The sequence below is a fragment of the Toxorhynchites rutilus genome, chromosome 3 (genome assembly GCF_029784135.1).
Source record: "Toxorhynchites rutilus septentrionalis strain SRP chromosome 3, ASM2978413v1, whole genome shotgun sequence".
NCBI classification, from domain to species: domain Eukaryota; kingdom Metazoa; phylum Arthropoda; class Insecta; order Diptera; family Culicidae; genus Toxorhynchites; species Toxorhynchites rutilus.
In genome coordinates this window covers 17,720,298-17,748,211 of record NC_073746.1, presented here as the reverse complement: position 1 = coordinate 17,748,211, position 27,914 = coordinate 17,720,298, and the positions used below count along the sequence as shown (strand labels likewise).

At 37.4% G+C, this 27,914-nt stretch overlaps 1 protein-coding gene across 5 annotated transcripts; it reads right to left on the bottom strand.

Moving 5' to 3' along the window:
• Positions 1 to 1,634: 1,634 nt before the first annotated feature.
• Positions 1,635 to 27,676, bottom strand: LOC129778227 (paired amphipathic helix protein Sin3b-like). 5 transcript variants are annotated; one of them, XM_055785000.1, is made up of 9 exons: positions 27,360 to 27,676; positions 4,578 to 4,755; positions 3,214 to 4,520; positions 3,010 to 3,153; positions 2,710 to 2,950; positions 2,588 to 2,643; positions 2,234 to 2,515; positions 1,963 to 2,169; positions 1,635 to 1,891 (listed from the first exon to the last, which is right to left on the bottom strand). In XM_055785000.1, exons 3-9 carry the CDS (start codon positions 4,357 to 4,359, stop codon positions 1,769 to 1,771), a joined length of 2,199 nt encoding a protein of 732 aa, XP_055640975.1. In that variant the 5' UTR covers positions 4,360 to 4,520; positions 4,578 to 4,755; positions 27,360 to 27,676; the 3' UTR covers positions 1,635 to 1,768. The 5 variants fall into 5 exon arrangements, with proteins under 5 accessions (XP_055640975.1, XP_055640976.1, XP_055640977.1 ...); XM_055785001.1 differs by having other exon boundaries at positions 3,214 to 4,577; positions 4,641 to 4,755; XM_055785002.1 differs by having other exon boundaries at positions 4,578 to 4,736.
• Positions 27,677 to 27,914: the final 238 nt, after the last annotated feature.

The following is a 27,914-nucleotide window of genomic DNA, read 5'->3' as shown; positions in this document are numbered from 1 at the left end:
CGTTCCACTGGCACTGTTCCATACGACGATCAACTATTTCTTAACGAGACATTTGTTTTCGTTTCGAGATAAAAAAAAACACTCGAACACATTGTTACGTATTGTCAAATTTTGCTCGAAATTCTACTACTACCTTATTCGTTAAACTCGTTTCGAGCACGCTTCGAGATCAATAATGGCGAAAGTGGCCGAAACGAACAAAAATTACTCGTTTCGAAGAACGCGTGAATAATGTGATTTTCTGAAAGTTCTTTCCAGAAGATATTGTTGAATGTTTGAACTTCTGAAATATGAGGAAAAAAATTTTTTTTTTCAATTTGTAGAACAGATATTGATATTGTTTGATGTTCATGGGAGTAATGAACAATTAAGTACAATGTATCTCTGACGATAATAGAACATGGGTTTTTAGGGAATGGGATGTTATCAGCTTTGTGACACTACTGACAATTCGGTTTGGCGTCATTTCTGAGATTCAACGTTACATTTTATCAGAAAAAAAATAATATCTGCCTATATAGAGCTTATTCTAGGATTCCGGATTCCGGAGAAGTCTTAATGGGTGGAATCGGATGAATAGGTTCTATTTTTATTGTAATCATCAAAAGTGACTACGTTTACCGTTTAAATTTTTTTGACGTAGAACTACGTCTTTCAGGAAGGGTGCCAAATCAGAAAACACGTCACGTTTTTATGAAATAAAGTTAACGTTAATAACTGTTTTCACTGTGAACGAATTCTCATGATTTGCATATCAATCAAATCGGAAATTCTCTAAGATTTGTATGCTATATATGCTATACATTACAATTCGCTAATCTCTAAACGGTTTAAATTCATGAAAACTGGAAGAACTTCCTTTTTTTCCCATACATTTGTTCTGCCGATTTGTGTGCTAACCCTACCCGTATTTTTAACACGAACATTTCCTAACAGATCGGAAAGATGTTTGCATCAATTGATAGTAAATATTTCTACGCGTGAGATGAACAATTGAATAACTGTAAAATGTCAAGCGTTATCTAAACGCCCTAACTGCCAAGTTTTGATTGGCCCGATTTACGGTTTCCCCAACACAGATTTCAAAATCGATGTACCTGTGGAAATCCGCTTTGCAAATATACAAGCAAGTCGGGGGTATTTTTGTTCCCACCCGGCTATGTTTCCCTAACACGGACTGAGCAAATACATGCAAGTCGGGGGTATTTTTTGGCGTTGAGTACTTTTGTGCTCGCTTGTCGTTGGGCAGACTAGAATATGTTTCCCTAAAACGTACCATAAACTGGCGACCCCTTCGAAAAACGTCATTTCAGATACTGTAGGTGTATGAACTTGCGCGGTTCGAGAACTACGTAAACATGAGATGTGCAATAATTTCAGAGAAAAATGTAAAATACAATGATCGTTTGACGATTCTTCCGTTTACATGTTTTGGTAGTCCTAGGCATCATATCAAACGTAAAAGGACGTTCATCAAATTTATTTGTGACGAAGAACATAATCTATTACAAAAATTTCGATACATTCTAAAATCATATTCGAAGTGGTAAAACAGTGGATTGCATAACAAAATTGCGTAGTTCTACGTCGAAAATATGCGGTCGTGTCCTAGATACAACTCCTCTAAAGTACAGAAAATAAAGATGAATAAAACCACGTTCATTGTCAAACGAATAGGCATATATTTACTAACTAAATATCTAACCAAAATTGTCCTAACTTAACCTAAATACTAGCAATCACTCGTGCAAACTATTGTTCTACGATTTCAGTTCCGGGTAACGGTAGCCGAATTGCCGAAATTTTTGGCCTTCTGAATTCTGAAACTCTGCGATATAATATCCGTCTGGGCATCCAACAGCTCGATTGTTCCGCGACGATCACTTGAGAACTGTTCAGGAAAAATATTACATATTAGAGAACGTGTTTGACCATAGTTTACCGTAAATGCAATGCACTTACAGAGAACACTTCGTAGCAGTGTTTGTCCTTCAAAGCGCGCATCGTATGCCGTCGGTAGCTCAGTTCGCCCGTCACGCGGCGCTTCGCTGTTAGCAAGAGTCCGCCGGCACCACCATATATTTGCCAGTGAATGAATCGGTTTGCGCACTCGAAGGAGTGTTCATCCTTGACACAGCGCGCCAACTGCTGGACAGCGTTCTCGATAACCTGTGATTGGAGATGAAACGTGAACAAATATTTCGAATTGAGCTGCCATCAACCCAAAACCGACCTTATCCAGTGTGAACGCAATATAGGCGTGAATGCTGAAAATCTGGCGCAAGGTATCCTGATACTGTTCCTGGGTCATTTTCTTCTCGAGCATCATTTGTATCACTCCCAGAAAGCTGGAATAGAGCGCTTCGGCGTTGATGGGCTTCTTCGGATTAGACCCGGCGGCAATGATCTTCGCCCGTTCGTATAGCGTTTGCAGCCGCTCGCACAGGATTGCGTGGTACCGCAGAAAGAGATACCATTTGTCGTCAGCATAGAAAATTGTGTACCTGTCTTCCTGCTGGGAAGAAAACAAAATGGGGTTAGAAACATTGACCCATCATCAAGTCCATACGAAATCTGAGTCGTTTACCTCTGGATTATTTTCCTCGTTCTTATTCATCGGTGTAGGATTGTTGCCTTCTTCATCTGTTGGTGAAAAAGAAACAAATCAGTAAAATCATATCCCTCGAATGCAGAAGCCTTTCTACATACCACTACTTTTCTCTGGCGAACGAAGAGTCGGATGAGAAGTATAAAAAAGGAATGGCATAACCTGTTGGAAAACTCCCGCAATCGCGGTTCTTTCATGCTCCTGAATTTTTTTGTACCGATCTATGTGATGAAAGAGCAAATTGGCTGCGTCGTTGAGTCTCGGCAAGCCCTTAGCTGGCAGACTTAAGTGAGGTCCACCGATCGAACTGATAGAGCTTTGGTCTATATATTTCTCATTACGCTAGAAAAAAAAAGCTTGGTCAATACTGCAATCATCTGTCATAAGCCAATGGAGTTCACCTCTTTGAACAGAGTTTCGATTTCGTCGATCAACTTCTTCGACCCCAGAGCCTTGCTGTCTTCAGCTCTGAAATCAATTCCTTTATGATCAAGAGATTTGAGGAGATTATCTGCGTAACATTTCCGCAGCCTTTTGTTGGAAATCTGTGGAAGAAAAATCCTATTAGTAATCATCTTCTTTATCAACTCTAGAAGCAATCTTACCTCCTGTTTAGCGTGCCACGCTGCCTCCTGTTCCTGCAACTTCTTCAACACACCAGGGATGGTTCCGAACGGATTAATGTTCAGATTTTGCATCACATTTTCCGTTTGCGCACCATAAACCATACGCAGCGCTTTTTTTATCATCGTAGAAGATTTTCCACCGAGACAATCATCCAAATAGATGTCACTGAGCTCTGCTGACGGTATCGAACACAGCTTCGTGTGGATATCCTTCAAGAGTTCTATCGTAGCTTTATTGTTTTGGATCACAAAATCCAGCTCAAAGCGTTCGTCCTCGTACTCATGCATTTTCTTCTCGAAAACCGTTCTTTTTCTCCCTGCGAACAGCGTCTGCCTCGCTGACAGTGAGACGGTCTCATTCAGCACCTCTCGGCAGAGTGCTGTTCGACCAGAGCACGTGTCCTTTTCTGGATTTTTCAAATATGCAGAGTAGCTTGGACCAAAACGGTCGGGCTTCGGTAGGGGGACACTTTCGCTTATGAACTCTTCGAACCACTTCAACAGATCTGGAGCCTGTCGGAGATACATCAAAGCCCTCCTCATTAGCTCTTTCTTTGAGACAATCGCCCGATTGTATAACGCAATTTGTTCTACAAAATCATGGTACAATTGAGGCAATTGCAGAACCGCTTGTACTTTGTCGAAAAATTCGTGTCTGAATGTCCCTCCGAATATGGACACATCCGGGATTTTGGGACCTCGCGAACCTTTATTATTGTTTGAATTCGCTGAATTCACGTTAAGCGGTTGACCGTTTGTGGTTTTAGCTTGTGGCAACAGCTCAACCCCTACCTTAGTACCGGTTGTGTAATTCGCCAAAGTCGATGTGGCGCCTGTATTCGTCTGGCGAGAAGTGCTTGGTTGTTGGGGTTCGTCGATTGTCTTGAATGGGAAAAAGTTATCAAATGCACGCAATAGAGCCTCCTCGCCCTCCAACAGCTCCTCCATCCGCTCGTGTGCCTTCATATCGTGAGATTCTTTTACACCAACGTCGCATCTTTTCCGTTCTTTGTTGCAGTTATCGAGTATTTCAAGGAATTGTCTGAATTTCACCGGCTGCTGCTTGAAGTGAGTCTGGATATCGTCCAGGAACTTACTGACTTCCAACTCGTCCGACTTTGACATATTGTTGACGTTAACTGATTGCTACTAACACAAAAGTTAAAAAACCACTTGATAACACACACAATACTATTGAGTATCCACAGCAGCACTAAATTAGCGTCCGAACGTGACGAAATCAACCAACCAACTGCCGATCCGATCGAAGCCGTTCGAGCCAGTCCCTGAAATGCATACCCTCGATCGTGTAACTGGACTACCTCTCTGTTGATAATATCTACCTGATGGAACAAAACCGTCCAATGAGCTCATCGTTCGCTAGGAGATGTTTGGGAAACACTTACGTACTGTTCCCCTTTGGTTACTTGTCACTCATTTATTGGATCTTCTGTTTTCCGGTGTTTTTGAGTACATCAACATTGGAACCACGGGTGTGTATACTAAAAGGTGACCAAATAACTACAATTGATTAGAAAAAAGTACCTTAGCAAATAACACAAACGAAGTTTGAAATTTTATCAAATTGATATTGGATTGTGGAGTAATAAATCTAATAAAGCCCTCTAAATATTTTTTGTGCTCCCTTGGCCGAGTGGTTAGCGTCATAACTAACATGCCGGGTGTTCGGGTTCGATTCCCGTTCTGGTCGGGGGAATTTTTCGTCAAACAAATTTCCTCCGACTTGCACTGTGATCACGCGTATTCTAGAGCTTGCCACTCAGAATGCATTCAAGGCGTGTTATTTGGCATAGAAATCTCAACTAAGTACTAATAAAAATGACGCAAGTAATACTACGTTGAGACGACGAAGTTCCTCTAGGAACGTTAGTGCCATTGAAAAAGAAGAAGAAGAAATATGTTTTTGAACCAGTTCCACTCACAAAATGATCCATTCGCTGCCTCGATACTTACCTTACTTCATTGAGCCTTTGTACATATGATGTCGGCTGCGCTAAAACTTCGGTTCTCAATCAACAAACTAGTAGTTTAGGTTGAAGTTCTACTTTTTCCATCTAGAGGAACTTTGCCTTCTCACCGTAATACTCCTTGCGTTATTTTTATTGGTACTCAGTTGCGATTATTCCGCAACGAGAAGTGAGCTCGAAAAAATCGATTGCGCCTGTGTTTTTCAGTGAAAAGTTTGTCCAATTACAGTTAATTTGTGAAATTGGAGTTAACGTTGAACATTGAGTGCTCCGTTATTGTGAAAATATTTTTGGATTTTCAGATTGTTGATTATGAGAGACAATTTCGAGAACATACGAATACTATAACATGCAATCACTTAACATTAATTAAAACATTTTCAAAGAAAGATACTACTAAAATAATAGTAAAATACAAGTACTACTTTAACATCTCTAAGTATTGTAAAGAATGGTGCTGTGACGACCATCAAAAATTGTAAATTTAGATATGTTTTAAATAACGGACAAATTCCCAAAAAAAAACTAAATTGCAATTGTGAATATTGTTTTTTTTTCAATCGTCACATGTTGTACCTGATGCACACCTGAGCATTGCCAAATGTCCATTTTAAATTATTCATCTTTATCTATATGGAATAAGTCATAATTACGAATTTTCCAAATTTTATTTGTCCGTATACCTTATAGCCATTGTTCAGCTCTCTTTGTCTTTGTCTTGGGAAAAATATTCCAAAATGACGGGCGTGGTAATTAAAAATCCTCTTATATCCGCCAAAAAGTGATCTTTTCTCCCGAAATGGTGTTTTCCGTACATTCGCGATCGAGAAGGCGTGGTACTCAAATAACGTAACGCTGGAAATGCGGTTTATGAACACCCTCCCCCCATATGTAATTATAAGCAACGCAAGACAAACCCTCCTCCCCCTTAAGCTACGTAACGCTAACATAATCTGTACACGAAGTCAAAGTCGTTTGTATAATTTTTATAATACTATTTTTAAGTAATTAACACTAAACCTACCGATGTTTCATGTATACCTACCTATTCATACCATAGTGGGTCAAGTGACAATGACTCGATTATATATGGTTTTGTTGAGAAACGTGACATACCATATTTCTCCTGCATATTTCGACATCTTTAGGATAACAATTATTAGCAAAATAATGATATTACAATTCTTGACACGAAAAATAGCTCTGTAGCTTGGCATGGTTACTGTTAACTCGCTTGGATAGTCAGCAATACAATTTATTCTAATCATTCACTATTCATTCACAAATCCAACAAAATATATTAAGCAATAGCAAAAATGTGAAATGCAATGGTTTTGTATCACAAGCACACATACAAATCTTTCTGATATCATATGAATGCTGGCACGGTTAGAATGACCCTTTGCGGTAGTTAGGGCAGATTACATAAATTTCTCAGTAAAAAATTAACAAGAGAGGAGTAAACACTGAAAAATACATTCGATGTATGTTTTAAGAAAATTAGTGTATGCACTTATGTTGTGACAATGTTGACCCCTCGTGGTAGGTTTAGTGTTAAAATATAGGGTTGGGTTATAAAACCCCCCCTCCTTATTTGCAAAAATCTCAGACAGCCAGTTTTCGCAAGCCTCTTTTGAGGCCAACTTAGTATCACCTAGAACGTTTTGCATGGACCGGAAGAGATGATAATCACTTGGAGCCAGGTCCGGACTATACGGTGGGTGCAATAGGACATCCCATCCAAGCTCCTGTAGCTTCTGGCGGGTCATCAAAGATGTGTGAGGCCGAGCGTTGTCCTGGTGGAAAACAACACCATTCCTATTGATCATTTCTGGCCGCTTCTGGTCAAACCTGGGAGGCCTGTTTCAAACGGTCAAGCTGCTTACAGTAGAGAACCGAGTTGAGGGTCTGGCCATAGTTGAGCAGCTCATAGTGGATGATTCCCTTCCAATCCCACCAAACACACAGCAAAACCTTCCTGGCCGTCAATCCGGGCTTGGCTATGGTTTGGGCCGGCTCACCGCGCTTCGACCACGACTTTTTTCGCTTTAGGTTGTCGTACGTGATCCATTTTTCATCAACAGTCACTATCTTCTTCAAAAATGGGTCGAGTTCGCAGGCGTTGATTCGGTCTAAAAGATTTTTTTGCGTCAACTCGTGTGGCACCCTTACATCCAGTTTTTTTTTTGGAATCCAATCTTCTGAAAATGGTTCCAAACGGTTTTATGGTCTATACCCAGTTCCTGGCCAATCGAGCGAATGTTCACATGCCGGTATACTTGGATGATATCAACGGTTTTACCGGTTTCCACGACGATTGGCCTACCAGTACGGGGTGTACGGGGTCACTACACCAGAACGAAATCGATCAAACCAACGCTGTGCTGTGCGAATCGTTACAGTATCGGGTCCATAAACTACACGTTTTTTTTTCGACCGCCTTCGTTGCAGATTTACCTCGCAGGTAGTAAAAACGTAAAATATGGAATTTCTTGCTTGGTGGATTCCATCTTTGACGCGCTATACCTTGAGACTGAAAAGGACAATCACAACACTGTCAAAACGACACTTGTAGCACAGATTGTCATCGATAGTATGACCCGATGCGATAAGTACAACACAAGATATGTTTAAGTGTTGCCATACATTGACAATATACGACATTTCTTTTACCCCAACCCAATATCAACGTAAAAAATCAGACATTCGCCCAGATCGGAATCAAATGTTCATGCGAAAGGTCCTTATATGCCAGTAATGATTTTGAAAGAACTTTCAACAAATCCATAGAATTTCGAACAAACAGAGACGAAAATGAATGCTCACAACCAGAGTTGCCACCTAGAATTTTCAAAAATCAGGAAAAATTAAAATAGAAATCAGGTTAGCTCATATCCAGAGAGTTCGTGCCGATTTTTTTGGAAAACAATAGCATCATTTTTATAGGCAGATTTACATATATCCAGTTTTATTTTACGATAAACAATATTTCGCCATTTTTCACTTCACGCGGTTTAAAAATTCTATCCTCTCAGGACATATCGTATTTTTAGGACGGTCAAAATGTTGAAGTTATTGCCATTGAGAGAATTTCACAAGGATTTTTGATGGATTATATATTTTTCCCCAATAACCTACAATATCACTAAAGTGATTCGCTGAAAAATCAGTATTCAGAATTTATTTAAATTCATCGTCTATACTTTGTAACGAATCTCGAATCATCGAATGAGGAAAGCATATCATCAGTGGATGGATTGTTGAATGTTTTTAAATTTTGATGTTATTTAATACGATTATAAATATGTTTACTGAGGTTTCACCATTAAAGTTGATTCTACTTTGAATCTGACGAACAAATGTTATAATTTTGTTTATTATATTGACTTTGAATTCTAAAAGTTTCTCTTGAGTTATATTACACTCTGGAACGTATTCCTTCATCAATATATTTGCGGCTACTCGTATATACACATCATACAAGATAATGTTCTTCGAACATAATCTCGTTATTATTTTTTAAACTCTTCAAATATACTAGTGACGGGCACACGTACAGAGCATTGGAGACAGCAACATCCCAATTACGAGAACACTTGTATTACTAACCTCGAGCCGACCGCGAGTAATCGGTTACATATTACTAACATAGATGATAACAAAAACTGTCAAAATATTGAACTCCCGGCCCCGTCAGGCTAACGCCATATGAGCCTTGATAAAAATATATATTTTGGAAAAAAAAAACTAGTTTCATTAAATTATCTAGCACTGTTTTGAAAAGCCTCTAAATATTTGTGCACAGTGAAAATAATTCGAGATATTCACTCTAGCTTTTTCAGTCTATTTACAACGATCATACATATTGATAAAGCTTTGTATCAGGAGAATTCAATTTCATGTAAGCATTATACATGTGTGAACCGGATAGCTACTATGACTGTTCTCATTTCGCACCAGGAAAGCTTTGACAGGGATCTCAGTATATTTTTACGGATAATTTTCATTCTGATAAAGTGAAAAGTAAAAAATCAGGAGAAATCAGGATCATTTCTTAAAAATCAGGTGAAATTGAATGTTTAGTATCAGGGAACGTGCCAAAAAGTCTGGGAAATCCTGAAAAATTAGGAAGGATGGCATCTCTGCTCACAAATGTTGGGATTGATGTTTTCAAACCATCTTAGCTTAGCTGATAGCTGGTATAAATTGATGTTGATTTACACAAAAATAACTACACAATGGTTCGATGCAGCTGTTACTGTCGTTACATTTCACAGCTTGCAAAAGGTACTGGGATGTCATTATGTAACGAGCAAACCACTTAATATCGTACATCCAACATAAATGTTTAGCACATGTTTTGGCATTCCGATTTAAAAATAACTTGAAGTGTGCACCTCTCCCATACTGGTATAAAATTTGTATAATATATATGCTATAGCAATATAAGAGCAATATAAGCGAGCGGAACAAGAGAGACATTCCAAATAAGTAGGTTTTTCGTATACTTTGCCACATACACGGCCCAGACCGAAAAGGATATAGGTTCACGTTTATGCTCTCCGTTTTACTCTGCACAAGTGGCTATGTGGATAGCGTGGTCGTGTAAAACAGCCTCGCATTCCACCCGACCTTGGATCGACCCCGTTGATATCGTTTGGGCTTTTTTTTTCTGGGTATTTTTTTTTTAATTGATTTGTGATCAACAGGCTGTATTTTGTCCTAATGATTTAATGGAAATTTCTAATTTGTCCAATAAAATGTTGCCGGTCCACATTTCTCGAATAATGGAAGTCGAAACCAGATGCTACTCTGTTGAACAGACGTTGAAGGCCTAACAGTGCTGAATTGTATCCATGGTTGGTACGACGGAAAGGCACTCGGAGGAATGCGTGGTCCCGTAGAGCTCGAGGTTGAATCGAAAGGTTGATGTTCTCCAATATTACTGGACATTCTGTCCTAGCTAATAAAACATCATACATAAATAGTGCGCGGTTCACATCCCTTCGCACGTGTAGCGTATCAAGACCCATTAATTGGCACCGACTTTCATAGCTAGGTAACTGATGTGGTTACTCCAGGGCAATCGTCTTAGGGCGAATCAAACGAATCGCTTTTGTACAGCTTCAATCCTGTTGACTCTGTTGAGATAGTGCGGATTCCAAATTACTGCACAGTATTCCAGGCTTGAGCGAACTAAAGCACTAAACATAGATCTAAGGCAGTATACATCGGTGAAATCCCTCGCGGTGCGCATAATGAATCCAAGACTACGCGAAGCTTTCCCGACTACGTAGTTCACATGTATTTCGAAGTTGAGTTTGCAGTCTAAATACACTCCTAGATCCTTCACGCAGTCGAGTTTAGTTAGCGGAGCATCGTCAAGAGAATAATTGTAACGAAAAGGATCTTTTCTTCTTGTAAAAGTAATCGTGGAACATTTGCTTGGATTCAGCGACATACGATTATCCCCGCACCATTTTTGGAAAGTTTCTAATTGTCGCTGGAGAAATAAAGCGTTAGCTTCCGACTTAACGTGGAGAAATAGCTTCATATCGTCAGCGAATGAAAGATGAGGGCACTCCAGCACTAAATTTACGTCATTGAAGTAAATAAGAAATATCAGAGGGCCGAGATGACTCCCCTGTATTCCTGATGTAGCAGAGAATTCTGCGGAGAAGCACTCGCCAATTTTGACCGTGAGGGAGCGACCGATCAAGCCTGAAGCCTGAAGCCTAGCTTGTCCAATTTGCGCACTGTAATATCGTGGTTTATTTTGTCGAAGGCAGCGGAAAGGTCGGTGTAAATAGCGTCCGTTTGGGTCACACCACTAAACATTCCGTCAGCAATATATGTCGTGAACGATAGCAGATTCGTTGAGGTGGATCGCTTCGGCATGAATCCATGCTGATCGATAGATATATACTGCTTACAGTGAGCGAAAATCGATTCGATGACCACAAGTTCAAATATTTTGGAAACCGCGTTCAGAGCAAAGATTCCTCGGTAGTTGTCGATGTTTCTACTATCGCCTTTTCTTATGAACCGGAAAAATGTAAGCCTTCTTCCAAAGCAATGGGAAGATGTCCTTAGTCAAAGAAAGATTGAACAACTGGCATAGTGGAAACAATAACCCTACTGCGCATTTTTTCACGACCGATGCTGGGACTCCATCTGGTCCGACAGAATTGGAGAATTTCAATTTGCTGAAACCAGATTTCAGCATTTCGTTATTCACGGTGATTCGGAACATCGAACAGTTCAGTATTGGAACACTTCTCGTGGCTCTCGAGAGCTGGTCTTGAGACAGATTCTCGTTCGAGAAAGTACCAGAAAACTTCGCTGAAAAGAGATTGCAAATTCCCTGTGTGTCAGACGCTTCATGTCCATCGTGAAACATAGATGATGGTAATCCAGACTCCTTGGGTTGTTCATCGACGTATTTCCAGAATAGTTTAGGATTGCTCTTGAATTTCCGCTTAATACTGCGTAGGTAGATTACATGGCATCGTTTGCTTGTTCTTTGGTATTGACGGTTAAGTTGTACATATTGTTGCTTCAAAGGTGGGAGACGGTATTTAGAGTATTTTCTAAGTGCAGCCCTCTTAGCCGTTTTAAGTCGGCGAAGCTCGGTGGTTTGCCACGGTTGGTGACCGGATGAACGTATGATTTTCTTCGAAACATACCTGTCGATTAGATAGCTCATAATGTTCGTGTAGGTTAAGACAGCAGCATCGACGTCGTCCTTGTCCAAAACTTCACTCCAATCAATGTCTAAAAGCACATCAACCATACTATTAAAGTCAGCACTTTTAAAATCATAGTGGAGGGTGGTAGGAACGATGCTGAAACTGTTCGTACTGGTTTTCATAGTAAGGTAAAGTGGAGGATGATGAGGTACTGATTTCACAATAGGCACAGGTGCTACCGATAATATCGGAGCTTCGTCTGGTTTGCTCACGAAGCAGAAATCAAGCATGCGGTTATTTTCATTCGTAATAGAATTGATTTGTTGAAGCAGATTAAAGCTGTACCCGTCTAGTAAGGCGTTCGTCCCAGCATAGAAGGTTGACTGGGTCGCATCAGCGTACAAAAATCTTCCAGATCCAATTTGGGAGATTGAAATCACCAAGTACAACAATTTCGTCATCTGGAAGCGCACGTGAAGCTATTACCGACACCGACTGTACTTGGACATAGATCAATGTCTCGAGTACGATCAGGAGGAATATAAACTACGCAGAGATACAGCTTTCTACCTTCCAGTTTTATCGAAACCCACACTTGTTCGATACAGGACCATGAGGTTTATCTAATCAGGTGAGCTTTTAGGCGTCGGTGGACAGCTATGAGAACACCACCCCCTGATGATTTTGTACTATTGAGATGATTTCGGTCCGTGCGGAATACTTCACCTTCACCTTTATTACCTATGGATGGTATTGTGCCATTTGTCAGACATATCGTAATGGCTGTGAAAAACGCCGATATGCAGTTTATTCTTGAATTTTAATGAAATTGTGTATCGTTAACTCATGGCTCCATTGGACGCTAAGTGTAAAGGTTACATCAATAAAGGATGAAGTGTGACATTCTAACGTACTGCTAGAGAAATACAATCTAAATGCCCCTGACACCGATAGCCAGGATGTTTTGTAGTACAGTAAAATCTGTGTTTGGGTGGTTTTCTATGCGATTGTTTTTTGTGCGTTTTTTTGTGAGGTATTTGAAAATAATGAAGTCATCAGTAATTTATTTTTAAACGTTTTTATTTAGCTTCACCCGTTTGTATGTACGTTTGTAACTTTGTAACTTTGTCTGTAGCGCTCTCCCACATTAATACAAATTTGACCCCTTCCTGTTGACCGATTGATCTGAAATTTGGAACACAACTTTATCTTTGCAACCATTATAAAACTGCGTATTCCATGATCTTGAAAATCCAAGATGGCTGCCGCTACTAAATGGTGGAATACATATTTTCTCAAAACCTTATCAATATGGGTTTTTCCAAAACCCCATCAATATAAGTATATGGTATAGTAGAATACAATTGTTTATGCAAAATGCAAATTAAAAATGGCGCAATATATAATCTTATTTCGGGCAACGTGTTCGGGATTTTAAATAAAGAGATATAATTTATTTTTAACTTTATTTAAAGCAACGGACAACGCGCGGCACCGATATACAATTTATTAGAACTGAAATTGAACACGGGTGAAGGTTCTGCTGTTGCATTTATTGAGTAAAAGTGCTGATGTGCCTGGAATCGTCTCCTGGCTTGCTTTTGGCTAACCTCGATCGTTCGAAATTAGGAATGTGCTGATCGAAGTCCTTCTGATCACGTTATGATATATATTTTTTTAAAAACTCATCCATATGAATATTAAACGGAAGAACTTGGATAGTAGAACACAGCTATTTAAGAAAAATCCAACTCCAATATGGCCGTAGTCCCTAAATAACCAATTATTTTTTAAACAGTTTCATTCAGCTTGACCTAATTGTATGTATATTTGAATGTCTGTGGGGTAGGTACCATCTATTTTTGCAATCCCCTCAATGTCAGTATTAAATGAAATGATTTCACTAATAGAATACAGTACATCATAAAAATAGTACTGTACTACAACCTAAACGCGCATCTCTATCGCATTGGGCTCGCAGCAAACAATCTTTGTGATTGTGGCGATGGCTACCACGACATCGAGCATATTGTCTGGTCGTGTATCCGGTTCCATGCTGCTCGCTCTCAGCTCTCTAGAGCACTGAGAGCACAAGGCAGACAATCGGATATCCCCGTCCGGGATATCTTAGGTAGCCGTGATCCTGATCTTCTGCTTCATCTATACCTGTTCCTCAGAAACGCCGATGTCAACGTTTAATGATGTTTCCTTCGTTGTGTCTCTGTTTCATATCCCTCCTATCCGATCTATAAACTTTTACTTAGTCGCGGCAATACATACACACACTCTTTACAGATACACGGGCCAAAGGTTGTACAGTCCACTGATCATTCAACAAGAGCCAAAGGTTGTACCGCTCATGACAACTCTACACGAGCTGATGTTTGCGCCGGCTAGTGACCATTCTATCCTGGATTCCTCGAGTCGAGAAGACGCACCACGCTAGATATGGGGTTCAGACTAGGGGGCGTTGCTGATTAATGGTCAGCTGCATCCCAATAGGAAGTATCCCGTGTCGGGCACACGTACAGAGCATTGGAGACAGCAACATCCCAATTACGAAAACACTTATAAAACTAACCTCGAGCCAACCGCGAGTAATCGGTTACATATTACTAACATAGTTATAAGGCAAACATTGTCGAAATATTGAACTCCCGGCCCCGTCAGGTTGACGCCATATGAGCCTTAATAAAAATATATATTTTGGATAAAAAAAAAAAAAAATAGTCAGAGGAAAAAAAGTTGAACGGGTTTATTATAGAGAAATGTGTTAATGATACAAATAATGTACTAAAAACTAGAAAATAAAATTGTGGGGCACGTTGGATATCCATTATTCGCATTTAATGGTTTATTTTAGTCTCATCAATGCCCTTGATTAACGAAGGGAGGGGTATGATAACTGCTAACTGCTACTTGCCTAATTAGTTTCTAGCTTTTAGTACATTATGTGTATTATTATTATTATCTTTAAAAAAGTTTTTTTTTCTATTCTCATGTTTTGTTGATCGCCGCAAGTGAGTAAGCCATTATTAAAGTGTAAAATGGAAATGGAATGTTGACCACGAATGGAATCATTAGGAGTTGGGTTATTTTCTTAAGGAAACTTTTTTACGGTCAAATTGGGTAGCGAACATTATTTTTTAAAGCTACTGGTGAAGTTTAGTACGATTTTTTGTGCGGTCCCTATCCCCCGCACGAAAACAAGTTTATCATAGCTGAACTAATCGTTGTTCAAAATATCAAGCAGTTTTTAGTATAAAAACAACAAAAATTCACGGGAAATTCCTTAAATGTGATGCGCACAAAATAACATCCGAATGGCTACCGTGACAGAAATTTGTGTTTTATTTGTTACTAGCTGACCCGGCAAACTTCATCCCGCTCAAAATGGATTTTTTTGTTGTTATCAATACCTCCAAACATTCGCGTTTTCTTACTAAGTGAACGTTCATGGGTTCAATCGCTGAACTGTTCATTGAATAATCTTCTAATTGACCCTTTACAATTTACTTTTACTATGTCTTTCCTAGTACTTCTACCAAAACTCGTCATTATGATATCAAATAATTTTCAGACACAATTCTCGTTCAAGATTTTTGAACCACTTGCAAATAACTTGCTTCTCCGTTTTAAGGAATACATGTTTGATACAGAAAGTATAATAAAATGAAGACATCTCAAATCGGACGAGTCCTTCCGCGAGTTCTGCGCTTACCAACACATTCAGCGATCCATTTTTATTTTTATGGCTTTTTTCACGTGAAAATCAATTTCCACTTTCGAACAAAAATCAATTCCGTTAGCACAAACCTTAAATGGACTAGCATCGCTTGTCACGATGTAATTGCAAAACATATGAGAATTTTCCGAATTTTACCATTTCCCTTCGTAGTTTTTCGAAAATTTTTGTAGTCATGTTTGGATGAAATATGTGTAATATTTTTATTGGACCCATTTTCCCCCTTGCAGAGAAGGGAGGGTTGTCAATTCAACAAACACTTCTCGTACCCAAAAACCCTCACATGCCATATTTGGTTCCATTTGCTTGATTATTTTTCGACAAACCCTTTGAAAAATATGTCGTTATTTAATTTGGTCCCATAATAATAACTTATAATGTAAATTGCTACCCTGGGTAGCTGCCTTCTTGTGTACAAGATTTAAGAACATCCGAAAGGGGTCACGTCAAAATCAGCTGATTTGACGTGAAGTTGTACAATATTTTGCAGAATATTTTTCACATTTCATTTTCATTTTCAACATCAGATAGACACGATTTGATTTCATTGCACACATCCGACTACTGCGCAATAGTATTGTAAGTTTGTGACAACTTTTTTTCAAAATGTGCATTACGTTTGCACAATGATATTGATCGTTCAAGCATAAACCATCTGCGATCAGAAATTCCATGAAGTATGATAGCAAAGGGTTCAGTAAATTTTAAAACGAGTGCTCAAATTTCTGCGTAGAGATTATGAAGCAAATCGGTCCACTGCTCGATCATTTCTCCTAAATTATCAGTTATCGGATATCAACATAACAACAAAAGCAACAATAGTGAATGGAAAACACTTCATTTGGAAGATATGGATGCAACGAAAGAGACAGTTCGCATGAGTATTGGCGGAGAATTCTAAACCTACCAAGAAACGATAGATCAGCTACCACTATTTCCAGTTTGCATGATAAAACTAGCATATAACGATGACGATTTGGCGATATTTATTCTTGTGTTTTGTCTTTATTGATGTTCCCAGAGATGATCATGCATACTTCTCTTGGTAAGCTCAATGTCAACAAAACAATGACATCGTCAATGACTCACAGTGCACAAATCCGACAAAAATGATAAAAATGTACCTTTAACGGTGCTACCTGTTGCATGATTTGAAATTTTCTTGCTTCAAGCCTAACAGAAGCATCGACAATGTGATCTTCGTATGGTGCCATAAACTAGCCTCAACTTTCGGGAGGTACACAGCCAGGATCCGCCTTCACGTCGATCTTCAATAGAGAGCCTAATTGGCTCGCCTAATTTCTGTAGGCTGAACGGAATTTCCGTTTTTTTTTGCTCTTGCCGTGCTAGAATGTCTAGCTGACTAGCACCAAAGACCGTTGCAGGATCATCCAATCCAGTTGAACCATTTTGCCTGCAGTTCATGTTCGTATGTGGAACTACATTTCTTTGTGTAAATTATTCATCCGTTGCCAAAATGCTGACGCCTCTTGAAAATGGTTACTATTATACGGGGATCACTATTTATCTTTTAAGCTGGGTAATAAAAAATCACAGGTACAGGCTTTCGAAATTTCTTCATCTTCCTTGAAATATTCTTCTTTCTGATCTATACAGTATACGAATGTTATCGTGGAAAGTAAACTGATGGGGTGTGCTCCCCGACATAAGTGATTTTAGCCGATCTTCATGTGGTGGTCATAAAAATCAATCAATGCACTTTCTCTTACAATTCTCGTCGAAGGTTGTATAAAAAACATTATATAAAACAGCAGCGTCTTAAAAGCGCGCTAATGTTGGAGCTGAACTCAGAGTGCCGAGTTTTGCGGCACGTCAAGTCGCATCAATCTGCCAATATGCAATCAAAATCTAGCGTTCGCAAGCAGTGTTGCCAGAGTTCCGGTTTTAACTGGATTTTTCCTGTTTTTTCTCGATCCAGTCTCACGGTGAAATCCTTATATTTTCCATTTTTTTCAAAGATTATCCAGTTTCCCTATCCCTGTGGAAACTGTACAAAGAACATTTTCTGAATATAATCTCAACAAAATGAAGACTATAATCAAACTAGAGAACATTATAATAAAAGGTGAGCTGGCTACAAGAACCCTACGTTTTTTCTCACGGGGAACAGTCCGAGGGATAAAAATATATTAAGGCCAGGAAGAACGAAAAAGATCCAAACAATAAGGAAAACATGCAAAGTTTGTATTTGTCACAAAAAAATAATGAATTTAAAAACAAGCTAACCCGGCAAACGTTGTTCTGCCAAATAAATTATTTGTAGTGAATATGATGGTGATTGAATAAACAATAATTAATATATTGTAAGTTATGGTTGTTTGAATGGTTTTACGTTTTTGATCCATTCGTTGATGAAGGTCAAACGAATATGTAGCGATAAGAGCTATGACATACAGAGGAATTGAGCGCTTTAGACGGAGACTGCCGACAAAAATAAAAAAAAAATCAAATCATTTAAACCATCTCATTTCAATGTATTTCATTTACGTAACTGATGTGTTTGATGTAAAGTGTTAATATGTAAATAATTAGAAACATTGTGGAGAAAATCTCAAACACTAACCCATATTCCGGAATCCGATTGGTTTGAAAGCCGATCGGATTCCACGATTCGAACGAACTCGACTTTTGCATTAAAAATCTGTTCGATTCAAATTTTATCGATCTATGGAAATGTGGCAACCTTGCTTTGATGAATAATAGAAATCGTAGAGCAATTTACTTTTTTATCAGATTAGCAGACCGAATTCAATTTTACAATGTTAACATTTGATTGAAGATTATTTCTTCATGTTATTTAAATACTTAGATGACATAGCCCTGAACCTAACTCAACTTTTTTTTCTATGTTTTTTAACCATATTTCCGTTAAAACTTTATCCATAATATAAAACATTATCAGACATAATTTTCGTACAAGATTTTTGCCCACTTGCAGAAAATGTGTTTCTATGTTACATACTGTATAGATAATTTCCACACGAATCGTCTATATCATGTTTATGTCAAGTTGCCATAATTATCACAACTTGATTGGATAAATTGGATAAATGGATAAAAATATGGGTTCTTATGTTTTTTTTTCTGAAACTAAATTTTAAAAAAATATACGAAAAAATGGATTCCAATTATACAGAAAAATGGATTTTTTTGCATAATGTCACCCCAATCGGTATTAAATATACGGTAATCGGTATCCTAGCGGTATGTAATATAGTTTACGACCTATTCTCGTGCCTAACAAACGTTTTGTGTATAATTTCATCAAAATCGGTCGGACCGTTTCGGAGGAGTTCGGCAACGAACATCGTGACACGAGATTTTCATTTATATAGACATTTTTATTTATTACTAATACGGTATACAGGAAACCCTTTATTGCTATCTTATTTAACAGTCTACCCAAGCCGCAATGTGCCATACTGTCTTTAAATTTATATGAATATCAAACTAGAACAATTGATCTACCATTTGAACCACAACTGTTGCAATGTCCAGAGCAAGAAGTCTTACCCAAAATGTGTGCTATTCTGATTTTGAGTTTATACAATCATCATATTTTATAGGTCCTCCAAATCATTCCAAAGTTCAGAAGATCATAGAGTCAATTTCCTCAGTTGCACAATGGTCCAGGAGGTGCAATACAATTTTGATGTAGGATTTGAAATATAAAAGTTGGAGCAAAAAAAACCCGTTCTTTCATGGTCACCCTAATGAAACTTAGAATAAAAAGCGCTTTATCGGATATTTCAAGGGATAGAATAAAGCTTTGTTCTACAAAGCTGCTTAAAATAATTGAGGCTACAACATTGTCAAAGTATATTTGCCTCTATCTGTGAAGATAAGAAAGTTAGATTTTTTATTTAATCGAAAATTTTGGGCGCCCTATTTGTGATAACATGGAAATGAGTGCCCTATCAAATGCAACAACTTTGTCGAAGACAGTTTATGTCTAGAGTAGAGGATAAAGATCTTCCATAAAGTTGTATTCTATCTATGTTGCGTTAGGGTCACCATAAAAAAACGGGTTTTTTGCTCTAACTTTTATATTTCAACCTTTACATCAAAATTGTCTTGGAACGACTTTTAGAGCTTATCATGCCCAACATTTTGCGATACAGAACTTGTGAATATCTCAATACTACTCAAAGTTATTGATGGGTTTTCACCCAAAAACTCATGATTTCAATTTTAGTTTACTCAAATACAAAGAATAACATAGTTTTGGAAATCTCACAATATATAGAGTCATTTTTTATGTTTTCCCCAACAACAATGACAGCCGAATGAAGAGAGTGTATTTTTGGGAAGAAATATCAATAACATTGAGTAGAGTTGAGATATTGACAAGTTCTGCATCGCAAAATGTTTGTCTTAGTAATCTCTAAAAGTCTTCTGAAGACAGTTTGCATGTAAAATTTGCAATATAAAAGTTAGAGTAAAACCGTTTTTTATGGTGACCCTAACGCAACTTAGAAAAAAAGCGCTATATCGGTTATTTCAAGAGAAAAACTATGATCTAACAAGTATTCTTAAATAACTGGGGCTATAACATCGTAGAACTATGTTTACCTCTATTTATAAAGATAAGAAAGTTAGAATTTTTATTTCATCGTAAATGTTGGTCACCCTATTTTTGACAACATTAAAATAAGCGCTCTGTCATATGCAACAACTTTTTCGAAGACAGTTTTTGTCTAGAGAATAACTGTCGAGTTCTAGATGCTAATTTCCACTTAAATGCACCTCCTGGAACATTGTGCTTTGACTTTAATTGATTTGAATATAAAAATCAAGACGTCTTGCTTCCGTTTGCATCAATTGCATAGAACGCTTAAGCACGCTTAAGTCGTTATTTTGTAAGTATTCATACTATGTATATTATTTCCCCAAAATACTTTCTCGAGCAGGAAGGAATACTTAATAATACCTCATTTTGTTCTTGATACAAAATTCGGTTTCGACAAGAGAAAATTGGAGAAAAATATCTCTTTAAAACAAAAAAACCAAATGTTGTTTTAAATGTTCAAAATCTTTCGGTCGTAGTTGAGCTTTGCTAGGTTGCATTTCACGACGGATTCCAGTAATGTTACGATCTTGGTATTGATATCATCTTGAGTATCATTTTAATTTGTACTCGCTATATGTTTCCAAAAAAGTACGATTACATATCGAAAATTCATATTATATCGATGATTCTTTTAGATATTTTTAGTCCTTACTTTTGAAATTTGCATTCACTGTTCGTTAGTAAGAAAAACATAAACAGTGTGAAGTATTTACCGTTCCGAATCAAATTTCGGACGCTTAAGGCATATGATGCAGAAAACAGATCTAAACTTTACACACATGTATTAGTTGGTAGATATTTTTCATAAATTAGTTCAATATGCTTTCAAGCTTTCCACTTTGGTACCTATTTGATTGAAAACATAATAAAATCATCGAATAAAATGCTTTTCAAATGAAGCGAATAAGAATCAAACTTCGGACACTAAATCAAATTTCGGACAGATTGAATTCAAATTTCGGACACTTTATTTTGTAATTTTATGGACGAAAATTACATTACACCTTATTATATTTTATAGTCAACTGCGGAACACTTACCAAGCAATCACAGTAAACTGTTAACGATGATGAGAACTGATGAAACACGGGAGAAATTTAAATATTTATGAACGGGTAAATTCAACGTGCTCACGCAAAACAAACGTCAAACACAAACGATAATGAGTGGTGCTGTGGAATTTTTTCCTACTGTGTGATAATTCAAATGTTGTTCTCAAACGAACTGATAGTGAAACCAAGGGATCACTCTAAAGAAGCAATTGTGATATTGAATTTATAGTTATATCATCAGTGCATGAAGCATTTCAAGATATTAGAACAAAGTGTCCGAAATATGATTCAGAACGGTAATTAGTGTGAAGCTAGCTTATGACACAGACTATTACATCTTTCCGTCTTAGATCGAACATGAGAAAGCAGGACTTCACCCTACTTATCAATGCTATGTGCATAAAATTGGGAAAAAATATTATTGAATCAAGCAATAACTAATATTGGAACATTATTTTGAAAAATCTGAAACCCAAAAAATCTGTAATCTGTAACTACAGATTGTTGGTTTCAAAAAGTTTAAAAAAATCTGTAAAAATAAAGATTCCAGGAAAACTTCGATATAACGGACCCTCGTTACAACGTACCCTCGATATAACGTACACAATTCCAGAGTGTAAAAGACAATGTTTTTGAATATTTTTTTTCTGAAAGGACAATGAATTATCTGTATTGTGATGCTAAAACATGTTTTGTACCTTTAAGCATTCCCAAAATACAGCTGGTTTTGTGATTCCGGATTCTAAATGAATCAAGCTTTAATCAACAGTACGAAGGGAAACATCATGAGAAAGGCTGGCTTCATCTTCTAGTTAAATTTATTAATTAACTTTTCTAAAAAAGGAACACAATAATGTATTATAGGCTACGTTTGTAGGTTCTTTATTATGCTCCGATATAACGTACAATTCGATACAACGTACAATTTTGAAAGCGAAATGTACGTTATATCAAAGTTACCCTGTATTCTGTAGATAAGATAACCTTGGAACGGAGTCGTTACTTCGACAGTTTTGCGTGTCAACAATCGTTGACATTTGAATATGGACATGCAGAAATGGCAACGAAAGGGAGCTGAAACAAACCACGCAAAAACGTCAAACCGAAGATAAGGTAAGGCGCCGTGCATTGATCGATTGATTTCATGTATTTTACATCCTTCATTAGCGCGAAAAAGATAGCAACGAAAAACACTACAGAAATGTCATAATTCGAGTTAGAAAAAAAAGAACAGAGGATTGAGGTTAGGTTAGGTTCTATAACAGAGGAAACCGTGTCCCCATATACCTCAATGAATCTCTTCAAGGTGTACTTGAAGTGTATACGGATAGCCTCTTAGTACTTTGAAATTATTGTAAAAAGGTTTTCTTTCGTTTCTCTAAAGGTGTCGATCTTACCCGCACTCCCATTTAATTTACCTGAAAACATACGCAAAACATGATCAACAGACGCTGTGGAATGGTTCATGAATAGTTGAAGAGAGGTTCTGTAACGATCTGAAGTCGAAGAAACCTGGGAGGTCCTGGAATACCTTAGGGTGTCGGTTTTACCCTGATTTCCCGTACATATCAATTGAAAGCTAAGCTTAGAAAGAAATTCTCGAGCATTGAACTGGGTATAAAAATCATTGTAGATAAAAGAAAGCCGAACTTTTTCAAATACGACGTTTTTCAGGATCCTGTTTCTTCCAGTTTTTCCAAGATCTATCTTCCAGTTTTTTGAAAAATATTATTGGCAACCCTACTCACAAATCGTAGCTTTAGATTGATTAGATTGATTTACTATCATTGCTTTCATTTCCGCAAATTGCAGCTCTTTGTTGCATCAAAAGAGAAGCCATGTCTTCAAAATGAAGGCTTTAACTCCGCATACAACATTTTTGTTGTATGCTGTCAGACAAAAAATTGGTACATTTCATGCATTCAATCTAAAAGAAAAACAATTCCACCCCAAATCAGCCGGAAAACAGCAAATTTTGGCACCACCCTCTCCGATTTTATTGTAACTTGGTACAAATGATGGAACCTATCCAAAATCAAAGTTTTCGTTATCATATGATCAATTTTAATTACGACTGATTTTTTATAAGGGCATATGCAGAAACATTTAACTTTTTTTCAAAAAATCGTAACTCAAAATCCAGATGTCCAGTTATAATATGATGTTTGACAAAGTTGTTAGAAATTAAATGAACCATTTAGGAAAAATAACATTTTCAATGTACTGTTAAAAAATATTTCTCGAAAATTAAATTGAATATTAAAAACATTTATATCTCGAAACTCCCCCCCTTCGATATTTATTTGTATATTTTTATTAGAAAGCCCTTCCAATTTAACAAAGTTTGACGTTAAATGCTGTCGTGGTAAACTCACCAAAAGAGGGTGTGTTTTTTTTTTGACGTAGAATTACGTCTTTCATTAAGGGTGCCAAATCAGAAAACAGGTCACGTTTTTATGAAATAAAGTTAATGCTAATAACTTTTTTTGCCGCGAACGGATTTTGGCGATTTACATACTAAACGAATCGGAAATTCCTTAAGATTTGTTTAATATGCTATACATTAGAATCCCCTGGTTTGTAAATGGTTAAAATTCATAAAAACTTTAAGCGTTTCCATTTCCCCATACATTTGTTCTGTCCATTTGTGTGCTTTCCCGAACAGAGCTATCAATAACGAGCAACTTATCGACGACCAACGGAGGGGAAATCGTAGGATTTAAAGTCTCCGTGAACAAAGGAAAAGTAGAAGAATGAAGGGGAATACTTGCCTAGAGTATAAACAGTGGATCTCGCTGAGGCAAACTTTCATTCGGCATCGGACTGTTGAGTAATCCAGTTCACTTTGCTTTCGCTGCGCTTCGATCTAAGATTGGACCCCACCAGTGGTAATCCCACTTGGATATCGTCGTTTGGTTTTTTTGTTCGTTTTTCGCGTTATTCGTATCGTGTGCTTTTCTTTCTACGTCATAAATTGGACTCTTTGCGTAGTGTGTGATGAGCAAGAAGAAGAGGAAGACAGGCTCGAACCCTGCAAAAAACGAATGCATTGCCAGGGGCAATAAAACATCAAGCGTCATCTAATGATGCACGCGATGTTGGTGCAGTGAAAAGCGCTCGCACTGAACCGAGTCTTCGCGAGTGTGAAACCGCATCGAACAACAGTGAAGTAGGCGATTTCGGCGCGTCGGTCGAAAATACAAACGCCGTTACCCAGGCAGCAACCAAAATCAAGCTTCCCCCGCTGGTGGTGAAGGCGGTCGCTCTTGACGAACTCATCAGCGAATTCGCATCGATGGGTGTTACAGCAGAGTACAAGCTGTGTGGCATAATTCAGTCTTTTTCCAAGCAGTTAACATTGTTTGTTTTCCGTCATTATAAGGGATTCGTTGGTGCCTTTGAGAATGCATCAATTCATTAAACTGACGTTTTGGCGAAGCAGGCGTTAAGGTTGTTCGCCAAAAATTATTTGGGGAATACCAAGCATCTTGAATGTCTCACTGATATGTTATATGTTATTTGGGTTTGCGTGCCAGTCGCAAAACTGCCTTCAACTAGGATTGCATTTGCGCTAATATTGATCATAATGAAGCATAGCTGCTGTTTTCGAGGTTGTTATTAACAAAAAGAGTTTATTTCGCTTGTAGAGTCACCAAGAAAGTAAATGTCGTTCTGGAATTTTGTATGTGATAAGGTTTCGCTTGCCAGTAGCAAATCTGGCAAGCGCAGCGCAGCTTTCACCCTTAGTGGACTAAGGGTGACAGCTGCGCTTCTCTCGAGCATGAGAAAGTAATGCTTTTTTTTTCGAGGCCAGTAATATTAACCGAAGCGTTTCTTCTGAGAATAGCGCAAAATAATGAGAAGTGTTTATATTCCTAGTAGTTTCAAGCCACCAATATATGGCTCTGAATGCATGCTATGGCGAACGCTTGTTTGGTGCTTGGTTTATGTTGAACGAACGATGCCTAGAGGTGTGATTCCTTTGAGGCAATATTAAATAACATGATATTTGATACTTGCTAGTGTTGTCATTGTTGTTGTTTCCATGCAGTGCCAAATATATATTGATGTAGTTATGAGATGTGGAATAATGGTGCTGGTGCAACAATCGACCGAGTCGATGTCAATTGCGAAAAAGGTCACCGGAATGGCGTTCGAGTTAAATTTTCAATGCATTGACATGAAATAAATTGCGACATACGATCAGCTAGTGTATTGTTGTGCGAGTGCACCAAAGAATCATCAATCAATTATCGTCAACTGATTCTACAATGAAAAAACCATTTCAGGGATTATTATACTAAGCAGTTGTTTCTAAAATGTCACAGCATTTTGGAATAATATCCGAAGGTATAAACAAGCGACTTATAAAAAATAACAGCGTAGTTCTACGTCAACAATGCGGTCGTATCTTGGACACAACCTCCTATGTTTTTTTTAATTTTCGTAATTTCAATACTTAGTTAAATCGTAACCATTTAAAAAAAAAGTAAAATAAAAAATGGAATGCGATTCTACATGAAAAACTTTATATACCGTTTTATCCTAGGACTAACCGTTCTCGAGATATAACCATTTATTTATAGTGGAAATGCAGCAGTATGCATTTTCTAATATTTCACGAACATGATTTAAATTATATAAAATTGATTATATCTCGTGAACGTTTAGTCCTAGGATAAAACGTTATACACACATATTAAGTTTTTCATATTGATTCGCATGTTAATTCTCTTTTTTATGTTACTTTTCTCAAATGGTTACGATTTCACAAAGTATTGAAATTTCAAAAATTCATATGTATTACATTTTGATGAGTTTACCACTGTACGTCTGTTTACCATTGTACGTCAAACTTGGTTAAACTGGAAGGGCTCTCCAATAAAAACATACAACAAAATATCAATAGGGGGGGGGTCTTTGTTTTGAAAAATAAAAGTTTTTAATACTAAATTTAATTTTTGAGAAAGATTTACCAACAGTATACGTAAAATGTGATTTTCCCTGAACGATCCATTTATTTTCCAACAACTTTGTCAAACATCACATTTTAGTCAAACATCTGGATTTTGCGTTACGATTTTTAGAAAGAAGGAGCAATGATTTTGATTACGCCATTTTCAAAAATTAGTCGTCACATTAGGTAGTTCCCATCATAAGTACCAAGTTTCAAAAAAAATCTGAGAGTATCGGATCAGCGGCCGGCTGATTTGGGGTGGAATTGTTCAGAAGCAACTCAACGGAGAAACAGTTATCTTCCTCTGCTTGTGTGCTTGACATGAACAAGATGATTAATACGCAGAAAAAATAAACAAAGCGTTTATTTTTTTAATTGCAATAAAAATGATGAGGGAAAAATAGTTCGGTGTACAAAAACTATATATAAAAAAAAAATGTACCTGTGATATTAATAAATTCTTTGAAAAATCGTTAAGGTTGAGTATTGCTTGAAAAAAACTTTTTTTTTCCTTTTTGAGGAATTCTAAGAGCTTCAAATCATTATTTTCGTTAAAGTTTTAATAATTAAAAGTTTTCAGAATTTAGCGCGCCAACCGGAAAATGCAACTTTGCGTCACCCAAACTCAAAACTTGATGTTCTTGACGGAAATGTATCTCCGTTATTGCAAACACCGTAGTCTAGTCGTCTATCCTTTCTCTGCAGTACAATGTCACCACCTACAATAGTTTTCACTTCCAGTATATACTTCTTTTCAATGATCATACTCGAAGACAGTTCTAAATTGTTCAAACTGCGATTGAAATAATTGAAACTCGTGGAATATTTCAAACACACTGTCCTAATCCTCACTTAACTATTATTAAAACAATTTCTTTAAAATTTCAAAACACCCCATTATCATGAACAGCTTTCAACATCAAGTATGTTTATTGTTACGGAAAAGGCTATTTTTTATGCAAAATTATTATTTTAAAATGCGATTATTTTTACCCAAAATTCGCCATTCTTGTACACTATTCGTGGACGCGGAGGGCACGTATGAAGGGATATTGAAACAGTTGACCTGTGGTTTACTAATCCGTGTGCAAACGTAATTTTACCTTAATTTCGAATAGCACAGTCAATGAATATCCATTTGGTCATAGGGGGGCATATTATACAACATTTCCGCAATCAAAAACACGCCAATCACGATGCCATCCGCAAAAACAAACTTTTTTCCTAATGTTATGTTTCGTTCGTGCATCAAACATAGAAACAATAGTCCACTTTACAATATTACTACACATCTATTTACATTCCAGTGTGTATGTTTCCCTACTATTCACAGGCTTCATTAAAAATTCACATATCACTACACTTAACATTCAATCCGAAACGATAGGCACTGCTATTGCTTCACTGGTTGCAAAATGTAATTATGCGATGTTTTCATTGTTTTTGTTAATCATGTGCGATGTTTTCAAATGTTCTGATCCTCGGTGGTGTGGTGTTTTATTCAGCCCAGTAATCTTCAGTTGGTTCAACTGAACACTGTTTCGGTCATTGTTTTCTCATCATCTATCCTATGAAATGATGTCCGGTAATTGTTCGATTTCCCGATTAATATTAATGACTTCCAGAAACGATTATTATTCGAATGATTACTAGTCAAT